The sequence below is a fragment of the Oncorhynchus gorbuscha genome, linkage group LG04 (genome assembly GCF_021184085.1).
Source record: "Oncorhynchus gorbuscha isolate QuinsamMale2020 ecotype Even-year linkage group LG04, OgorEven_v1.0, whole genome shotgun sequence".
NCBI classification, from domain to species: domain Eukaryota; kingdom Metazoa; phylum Chordata; class Actinopteri; order Salmoniformes; family Salmonidae; genus Oncorhynchus; species Oncorhynchus gorbuscha.
In genome coordinates this window covers 63,435,097-63,445,796 of record NC_060176.1, presented here as the reverse complement: position 1 = coordinate 63,445,796, position 10,700 = coordinate 63,435,097, and the positions used below count along the sequence as shown (strand labels likewise).

General features: G+C 40.3%; 1 protein-coding gene across 3 annotated transcripts; it reads right to left on the bottom strand.

Moving 5' to 3' along the window:
* Nucleotides 1-2,052: 2,052 nt before the first annotated feature.
* Nucleotides 2,053-8,124, bottom strand: LOC124033373 (LIM/homeobox protein Lhx6-like). 3 transcript variants are annotated; one of them, XM_046345393.1, is made up of 9 exons: nt 7,911-8,124; nt 7,085-7,642; nt 5,649-5,831; nt 5,290-5,411; nt 4,188-4,408; nt 3,729-3,829; nt 3,412-3,507; nt 3,061-3,241; nt 2,053-2,844 (listed from the first exon to the last, which is right to left on the bottom strand). In XM_046345393.1, the coding sequence occupies exons 2-9, from the start codon at nt 7,160-7,162 to the stop codon at nt 2,762-2,764; spliced, it is 1,065 nt and encodes a 354-aa protein (XP_046201349.1). In that variant the 5' UTR covers nt 7,163-7,642; nt 7,911-8,124; the 3' UTR covers nt 2,053-2,761. The 3 variants fall into 3 exon arrangements, with proteins under 3 accessions (XP_046201349.1, XP_046201350.1, XP_046201351.1); XM_046345394.1 differs by having other exon boundaries at nt 7,085-7,638; XM_046345395.1 differs by lacking the exons at nt 7,085-7,642; nt 7,911-8,124 and adding an exon at nt 6,218-6,950.
* Between the last annotated feature and the right edge of the window lie 2,576 nt (nt 8,125-10,700).

The window sequence follows — 10,700 nt, the reverse complement described above, 5'->3', positions numbered from 1 at the left end:
CTCTGTCTCCTAGTCAAGGCTTTCAGGCCTCACTCAGGCGAAAGCCAAGTGGAGGCTATCTGTCTCCTAATGCAGCAAGAACATGTTCTGGGTAGAAGTTGCCCATAAGCACATATCTTGGATCAGCTTACCCTCTCAATCATCACCTTAACCATTAGGAGGGAAAATTAAAAACGGACCATAAATCAGTGTTAAGGAGCAACTCAGCTACTACTCCCGAGAGCACCATTGGTCTATGGCTTGGGATGATGTGGTTATTGGATGTATGCCCCCTTGTGGTGAACAGTGGTCCCTCTGAGTATGGATGAGAGTATAGGTTGACGTTGCCCCTAAACACTCCTCTAAGGTCAGATTTGCATTCTCCCCTCCCTAATGGTTGAGGATCGATTAAGGTTACGCTGATCCCAGATCTGTGCCTGTGGGGAATGGTGATAATAGAGGGCCCTTGAGGCTGGAGGTATCTTCATTTCAAATTGGCCTTTACGAACACACTTTTAAAAAAATGGAATCCTTTGGATTCTCAAACAATAGACAGATAGCTTACAGTAAATCCTATTCTTTGTCAAACATACTTTGCTGGTGGTGTCATGCATCAAATTCACAACACATTTCCCTCTATTGAATGCCAACAGCAAGATTCTTTGATTTCAAGTGAATTCCCTCTCACAGAGAGAGGTTCTGACTGGGATGCCAGATATTTTAGCATGGTTAAAGCACAAATGAATGTCACAAGCTAGGAACGATTGTGGTTTCCATTTGTTCCACCGTATGTGGCATACGCGTGCGTGTATGAGGTCTGCTGGAGTATTGTTCCTCTCTCACTTTCACTGCTTATGACAATACCTGTTTAATTAAATGTACTGTTATAAGGAGAATTTTGATTACGTGAGCTCAAAACACTGTATGCAATATGAGTATGAATACGTTTGTTCATTCAATGACTTATGTATAATCAGTGTTTGAGTTTAGTTTTACAAGGCAAAGAATGACAGGTAGTAAAACATGTTGAAGTGTTATACGGTTTTTATGCAAGGTAGATTGAGCTGGATTTTCTCTCATTTGATCAAATTCAAAGATCAGGGAAAACGGACCGTCAACCTACTTGAAGAGAGCATTAGAATGGAAAGGCGGGAATTAATTCAGGCTTAGTTCGTATTAACAATAGATAACTGACTTGGATCCCTAACAAAGGAAACGGTCAGGACTACATCTTCCTCAGAGTTCATTATGCTCTTCCTTGCCACAACAGCAGCTTGAGTGGTGTCAATTAATACAACAACTTCAGATTATCACAGTAAAAAGGTCTTATGGACTGAAATGCTCGATCAATACTATCCACAGAGTTAAACGTTTTCAATGGTTATTGCCATCGGTTTGATTTTTGCAACCATTAAACACAGACTAAATTGGGGACCCTCAAACCTGTAGCATGATCATTACATACTTATGAATATTGCTGTTAAATACAGGTTACAAAGGGTACTTGGCCTTTACTGGGTAACCTAATGGATTTACTATTGTTGAATGAGTGTAAGGTGCTTCTATTAGGGGGTGTGTGTGTGTGTGTGTGTGTACGTTTATTTCTCATATGCACAGGATGCACATGGTGTACACAGTTCAATCAAATGCTTACTTGCAGGTTCCTTCCTGAAAATGCAACAATTAGAAATAATACAAAAATAAAGATAATGTAATTAAATAGAATACACATTTTGCATAAGTATAACTACAGGAAGGAGCTCAACAATTTACAGTACAATATTTATATTTGGATAGCAAAGTGTTTAAATTGTGCAGTATTTAGTAAAAAATAAACGTGTTTGTGTGTGTGCATGCATATGTGTGTGTGTGTGTTAGTGAAATAATTAGTAAAACTTTGTGTATTTTATCTTCTGCACAGCATGTTCCCTATTCCACACGATTATAGAACTTAAATCCTTCATGTTTCCTGTTGGGTCCATGTAAAACCAAATAGTTTTATTTCTATAAATGTTGTGTAATGTTCTATTTCCCAACAACCTTTAAAGCACATTTGATTAAATCAGTAAAATATTTACAATTTACAATAAATTATTTATTTGATTTGAAAACATTTTTAAAAGTGCTTCTTGGTGAAGTATATTTTTTCATAAATAAAGCGACACATAAGCTTTCCATTTTACTGAACTGAAACAAGTAAATAACAACACTCAACACTCTCTCAACACACAAGGTCAGAAGAGTCTTCATCGTCACCTTACACATAAATAATAGTCTATGTATAGGAGGGTTATATACAGGAAAACAAGCTGACAGAGTGACAGAAAAAAGTATTATTTAAAACGATGGAAATTGAAACATGAAATACCTTTAGTACTACCAGTTGTTGAATAAGATGATGAAAAATCATAATCCACAATGAATGAAAGGAGATTTCCTGTTGGATGAGTATTCCTGTTCCTAATCCTGGTCCCGGAGTTCCAATTTATTCCCTGTCAATGGATGGGTGGTCAAATCTGGTCCTGATGATTATCATATTATATTGGACTGGGATGTTTTTCCACAGATGATCTAAAGTCTAGCTGCCATTATAAAACTGCCCGTCCAATTGACAATGTGATATTTCCAACTCATGCAGACCATGGAGGCGGAAGAAGCCGCAGCAGTCCTCTTGTATAGTAAAATGGGAGAGGCAAATGTTGAAATGTTCCCAACTTTGCGGGATGGAAAGTTCTGTGAGAAATAAAGTTTGTGGGGGAAGTGCTGGTCTCAGGGGTGTTAGTTAGCGGCTGATGGGTAACTGTGGTAAGGCCATGCCTGGGTGGGCGAGGTGGTTAGGGGCGGACAGCATCGAGAAGGGATGACCTGTGCACAGAAAGATATATTTTTTTACTCAATTAGACTAAATACACAAGAACTATAAATGATGCGGTGTGAATTGAAATGCATTATAGTCAGTAACTATCTTTGATCATCTGCATCGAAGGACTGCGTTAAAAACAATAGAATTATTTTAGAGCCAAAGTCACCTAAATGTACATGCATGTGTTGTCCATCGATATGAAAGAAAAATCAACTCACTGTCTATGTATCCATGCAGAGCCAGCAGGTGTGGTCTGTCGGGACTGCTAAAGGGGGAGTAGAGGTTGTCTGGCAGTGAGGAGGCGATTCTGGAGTGGGGATGGGGGGCTCCCTGGATGTGAGCGTTGTGCTGGGGGGGAGGGTGCTTTTTATGTCTTGCTCTGCAGTTTTGAAACCAAACCTATATGAAAATGGAACGTTACTAAAGATCGTTGAATGATGCATGCAACAAGTCATCTGGTATAGATTCATGATTTTATTATATCATATTATTTATTTCATTACATTATTTTTTTAAATCCTAAATGTCTAACAACCTTACACCCACTAGTTTGATATTGTCATACATACTTGTATGACCCGTCTGCTCAGTCCTGTCATGTCTGACAGCTTCTGTAGAGTCTGGGCATCAGGGTTGTTGTCTTGGTTAAACTGAGACTGCATCACCTGTGAACACACCTAGCAAACTCAGTCATGAAGCTCCAAATTCAGCTGAATATTCACTGAATCAAGCAAATTCAGTCAGTCATTCACATTTATCTGAATGATGTAGAACGCACAACTAAAACTAACATTCATCCTGTCTTTGTTCAGTCTCTCTCTGTCATACAAATACTGTGCACACTTTCACAGACTCACTCACACATGTAAACACACACCGACAGTACCTGTAGCTGCTCAGCGCTGAAGGAAGTGCGTGCTCTCTTGGCTGGTTTGGGTTGGCCATCCTGATCAGAGGGGAAGGCTCCCTCCAAAGTGAGACCCGTCCCTAAATCACACGAACAGGGTGGAAAAAAACACCACACAGTGTTATATTGTTTGTCTCATAAAACAACGGAACGAGAAATAGGCTACACATGTAATGTGTGCAGGTGCTGGACATCAAAGCATACAATCCTAAGAGTAAGAAACGTAGGGCCCCAATTATGTCTGAATTCTCCCCAAATACAGTTTACTCAGGGATGAATCCTACCTGGAAAATTCCATACATGGCGATTTACTTGATTAAATTATGAGGCAGCATGCATCCCACACAATAATGTATTGGGAAACAGTACCCTTTGCTTGGCTCATATTTGGGCTCCCTACCCCCTGACATTGTCTGTGACACCCGTCTGACCACGTACCGTTCTCAGCCGCTCTCTGGAGGTTCTCCACCATGGTGTCATAGTGGGCCCGACATAGCACCCTGCCCTCCACCAGACCAAACTCCTCCCCTGTGGACAGCTGCCTCTTACAGGAGTAGCAGGCGAAGCAGGCCAGGTGGTACACACTGCCCCGTGCCCGCCGCACCCAGTCACTGGCATACACCTGGCGCCTGCACTGGCCACACTTGGTGCCAAACTTACTGTGGTGAGACAGAGAAGAGCAGGGGGAATTGTCACTAGTCTTTTTACTCCTAATGAAAATAAACTTGTCTTCACCTGAAATGTTGTGCAGGCCAGGGATAGAAATAAGTAATTTTAATGTAAAAGATTACAGACAGCATTGCTTACAGATTTCCAAATGAATTTCACTTTAGTCAAATATTATTTATCCTTCTGTTATAATTAAAACCATAACAAGCAACAGCAATAAGATCATAATAACAATTTAATTATAGAATAACGATGAGAATATAACAATCGCGTTTACTTGACATGCTTCAAATATAGAGTCAGTGAGAAAAAGAGACCTTGATAAAGGACATAATGTTTTAGCAATGGCCCCGGTCTGAGGAGGGAATAATACTCTAATAAATGAAGATCAACAAAACGAATAATCTAAATTTAGTGAGCTCAAAGTTGTAAGAATCATGGTTGAGAGTAAAAATGTTGATAATGTCCGCCACATTATCACCAAAGACAACAATTAAAATATATATAAAGAAGAGAAAAAGAACGTGACAAAAACTATATATCAGTCGTAAAGAATGCATTATGATATGTTATAAATGGTCTAGGTTTCTATTCAAATAGCCTCGTTAAAATATTTGCATTTGTTGTTGCTTTACCAAACGTAAAACTTGTAGTTGTATTTAATTGATTTAGAAGTTACAACGAAAAAAACAGTACAATCCTGTTTACTTGCCCCAAGACATAATGAAACACTCGCCTTATAACAATGCATTTTTAGTAAAATGTATAATAACGATGATATGATAAGTAATCAATTGTTTATGAACATTCGTCCTCGTGCCAAACATAGAGCATACATTTTAAGGAAAACAAATAGCAAAACTTACCCTACCTGAAATAATCCAATTTGCAAAATATTTCTTTGTTTTTGATGTAGCAGCTATTGTGCTGACGTAATGATACTCTGCAGACCGAACACTCCAGACATCCCACGTGCCAATTCAAATTGTTCACCTGCAATGATAAATAAACACTCATAATAATAATGATGATAATAATAACAATAATAATAACAACAACAACAATCATATAATAATAATGTTTTGTTCGGCGTACTTATTCTATATAATGGAAGTAATGTGAAAGACTATGCAAATATGCATGCAATTCGTGAGGAATAAACAGGGTTTAAATTCAATATTAAATTATTATTGATTTGAGCAGCGTAACTAAAGGCATTATAATGCTCACTTTCAGTAGGTATCTGTCTTGGATCTCTGTGCCGCAGTTGGCACACTGGTTTTTCCCCGTGGACCGAACTGGCGTCGGGGAGGCCAGGGTCGGATGCGAGCACATAGACGGTGTTACCGGAGGACTGGGCAGGAGAGGAGCCTCTTCTTTTACATCTGCGTGCGACTCCCCGTCCGAGTGAGACTGAGGTTTGGAATAGATTTCTCTTGTCATAATCTTATATCGCCAGGGATGCAAGGTAGGCTACAAGGCCTCTCGACTTGTATAAATTACAGGACACATGGCACAGCACATGACAAACTCACAGGATACAAGAAAACAAGCATTGTATGCAGTAGCCTAAATGCAACACAGATTTCGAATGAAATGGGCTTAGAACAACACCCTGCTACTGAAAACACAAAAAACTTAAAAGGGCTGTCACAAAAGTAAACTATGAAAATGGGGGTCGGGAAATGAAAAACAGGTAGTCCAGGTTCGGCCAAGACTCCGATTATCAGTTAACACTATGTCGATGTTCCTATTTTGATTAGATAACATAATTAATGTCTTAAGTCGGAATAACTCACCATTATCAAGCTATTCTGTTTGTGGAGAAACAGCGGTGTAGATGAAGCCTGGAGCTGCGCCAAAAGTCTGCACTGCGCCCTGCTCTGCTCTGAGCATTACGCATCCCTACCAGCCCATACTGCAAGCTATATCCAGTCCAAAACAATGAATAACACTTTCTACTGCATTTAAATCCTGGCGACAAAAGCTACATTTGCTGAAGCAATTATAATTAGGACTTATCTTTTTCTTTTACGCACAACCCGTAAACTACCTCCTTAAATAATCGCATATAGTTCCCTTGCAATCGAAAGCACTGAAAAGATGGACTACCTGCAATTAGTGATGGCTTCAAATGCTCGGGATAAGAGGCAGCCAGTGTCAATTTCAGCTGTCAATCAGAGAAGGCATCGCGCCACCAGAATAATTGCATATTTTAATTTTAATAGCCGTAATCGAAAATCGAATTTCTCAACACAAGACTAAGATTTGAAGAGCCTCAATTGAACATCGCACTATTCATAGTAGCCTCCATAAGTTGCCGCTGATCTTGAAACATAAAGGAGGGTGATTGTCTCGGCTTCCCTTATGATAGGCCACTTGAGCCTCTCTTGGTGATTAAAACGGTATTCAAAGAGTGCCAGAAATCTGGTTTTGGGTGGAATTCAGAATCTATTTTGTCCTTCGTTTAAACAAAATTAGGCTAGCACAATTGTGAAATGTGTTTATAATTATCATTAAACACAGGCTGGAACGTGGAAAACAAAAAGGCAATCAGCTGGGCTATTCAACGAGCAGCGCAGCCGAGCAATTAGCATAAGTCTTCACTTGCAGTGAGTCGATAGCCTATACTGCATATACTCAGATAATTAGATGTCATGTCATACCTGCTTAACGAAAACATTGTCCAATAAGACGTTATTCTCCTCCGGGAGTGGAGATGAAACTTCATTGTTCCAGTACATGCAGGGGACCCGTTAACACTGTAGTCTAAGTGAGAGGCAGGCGGTATCCAAGTAGGGTCCCGGAATGGGTTTAGTAGCGAATTACAATTTTACACATGAAAATGTAAATTGAAACAGCAAAAAAAGCGTTTAACCCCTTGCACGGACATTCATAAAAGTAGGTTGAATTGTCCATGACTGTTAGCTTTACTGCCACTCCCTGTTGGTGTTTATTTCCAAGATACAGTCCTTTGCGCTATATATTGTTGAAGCTGCAGCCAGCAGCAAATTAGTCCAAATCGACGCTGGCCTGCGATGTATCGGCATGCGCTGAGTTGGGGAGGCTATCCCGCGCGCTCTGCACGGTGTAGGTCGGTGCGTTCAGGAAATTCAGCGACCGGTTTCCATTCAAGAAAGCTCTTGAGGGGATGACGGACAATCACTGGTCCTTCAGGCACTCGCCCTCTCCACCTCTTCAAAAGGGACGTTACTCCAGTCTGCCTTGAGAGGAATAGGAGTGGGGTGGGGGCATAAATAACATAATTAAGATTTTTTTGTATTGTTGTTGCGTGCAGCAGATGATGAAAATAGGCCTTACTATACATGGTTGCTTCAAAGTGCTACAGTAAATGTGAGATCATGCATAAATATGATACATACAATTAAATAAATAGGCCTACTATTATGTGAAATAGAAAACTTTTGGCTTAGAAAAAAGTAGATTTGTGGTCAATTCACAAATACAGGAGCACTAAATTATGTTTCCTACCCCATTCACTTTGTCTGCAGTAATTGTGATGATTTGAGGTTTGAATCAGCTGCATAATTTTTGGATCATACTGGAGATACTGAAACTTTTAAAGCAGGGCTAGGCAACCCTGCTCCTGGAGTACTGCAGGTACTGCAGTATTTTGTTCCAACTAGGCACCACACCTGACCAACAACTAATCGATCAGTTCAATGACTGCCTAAATTCAACACACCTGGTCTTCCAGGTCGGTTAAATCAAAAATATGAAGTGCCTGCTGCACTCCAGGACCACGGTGGCCTGCCCCTGTTTTATACTAACAGGAGATCAAATATGAATAATTGGCCAATCAAAATAAACATTTAGGTCTAATTATTTGTTCATTTACTGGTTTCTTAAATTCAACAAATCTCAATATTATTGGACATTTCAGAAGTGTGTGTGTGTTTTGATGGGAGGCATCCTTTAATGGAATGTCTCTCTATAAAACCATGCCACACCTCTTTCTCTTGTAGAGAGAACACACTGCAAACAGCATTCAACGTCTTTATGAGGACATTGAGTGTTCCTTGCGTGTTACACTTTGGGATTGTCTCAGGAACTTCCATTGATGAATTGTAGACCTACTTAATTGTTCTGACACCAAAACAAATGTGACTAAGTATGAATTGGAGGAACCACATTGTCCTGCTTGTTACATTAATGTCTTCCACCTGTTTCCCCATGGAGTTGTAATTCAGGGGAGTGTCACTGGGGCTCTCGAGTGGTGCAGCGGTCTAAGGCAATGCATCTCAGTGCTAGAGGCGTCACTACAGACACCCTGGTTTGAATCCAGGCTGTATCTCAACCGGCCGTGATTGGGAGTCCCATAGGGTTGCGCACAATTGGCCCAGCGTTGTCCAGGTTTGGCCGGTGTAGGCCGATCATTGTAAATAAGAATGTATTCTTAACTGACTTGCCTAGTTAAATAAAGGTTCAATAAAAAAATTAAAACTTCCCAGACACCGGCAAGCCTCCCATGCAGCTCTGTAATGGCACAGCCGTCCCACTGGGCACAGACGTCAATTCAATATCTATTCCACGTTGGTCCAATGTAATTTCATTGAAATGATGTGGAAACAATATTGATTCAACCAGTTTGTGCCCAGTGGGATGGGCTTGTCAGTAACACCATGGGATTGTCAGTAACAGGCTTTTGCGGTCTCCTTCACTCATTCTATATTATGAAGTAGAATAACCATACAATATACTGTAACCTTAGGAGGGGAACCAGCCTCTGCAACATTCCACTCCTTGTACTCAATGTTACTTGGAACAATCCCCGGAATACAAGGACTAAGGCACTCAAACTACTGTCACCTATGATCCTACTGTAATACAGTAAAAAATAATAGATTACTCTTTTCTCTGTTTAATAGTCATTCTGTTCGGCATCAATTTCTTTGGCTTTGCTTCTTCAGCTTCTGCTCTAAGGACTTACTGTAATTCAACAAAATCATGAAGTGTGTTTTGATTGGTTGGGTTGTATCCTCAGACAATAGGAAAGGTCACTGGCCGGGAGGTGACACCTGTGGCATCCTGCTGCTTCCTGTGTTGTTCAGTGGAAGTGGTGAGGTGAGGTGCAGCGATGTGACCGTGTTCCTGTTGCCCTGCCTTTCCGGTAGGTAGAATACATCTGTCCATGTTCTACACAGACAATAAGCATTCTGTCCACAACCTCAATAACAACAACCTGCATAACACATGTTGAAGCCATCACTGCCACTGAATAGTCCCCAGTGGACAGTCCATGGGTCAGTACGTCCACGATGGATCACGTGTAGTCCACTCTGTGTGAATGCATGCACAAGGTAAGGTGGAGTTATTTAAAGGCATTGTTTGTGTACCTATTGCTTGCAGGAAAAGTATCATTATTAAGGAGGAGTCCTATTGTGGAAAACAAGTAAATGTGAACAACATGTTCTAGTCCAAGGGTAGGCAACCCTGTTCCTGGAGTACCGCAGGCTTTCCCCATGTTGGTGTCGAGTACAGCAAAATGGCCCCAAAATCAAGTGGGAGATCCCGTAGGTAAAAATCGTGCAGGTAATTCCACAAAATTTTCAGGGCCATTTTCCTGTAGGACAACCTGCAGGATCCCTTTCTCATCCTTCAGAGAGAATTTACTGTAGGATAATCCACATTCTTTCAAATGAATGAACAGAAAGCATAAGGTATCAGATTACATGGCAATTTTTTTATTCAATGCAGCAACAGTGGACATGTTTGATTGTCCATTTCACCAGCACTGCATAAAATATGATTCCTAGGTGAAAGGAAATGTGAGATTTTGAATAAATATGGTAAAAGCATATTTTGTAATAAGAGTGAGCGTAATGGTAACGTCAAATGAACAACTTATGTGTATTGGTGTGAAGGAGGGAAAAAGATGTCTCCAATTGTAAACTTGGTGAGTTTGTTTTAATATGGCTGGTACACCAACAGCATCTGTGAGTATGCATGTGTGTTAGGCTCCATTTTAAAGGGAGAAATGAGAGGCTGAAACTGTGTTACCTTCGCCTGCATGGCTGTTCAGTGCTGCCTTCTGTTGTTTATATGCTCGGTTTTAACTGGGGAGGAGAGAGATGAGTGGGGCAGAGTTCAGAATATAACTAAATACATCTGTGTTTGTTACATGAAAAACAGTGACAAAATAGTGCCAATTATATACTGTAGTAGTAAAGGAAACCTATTCTAAAAATGGAATCTGTGGCCATCAGTTTCAAAACACTTAAAAATGATAGCCTAACTTGTGACAAAAGTACTAGAGACATA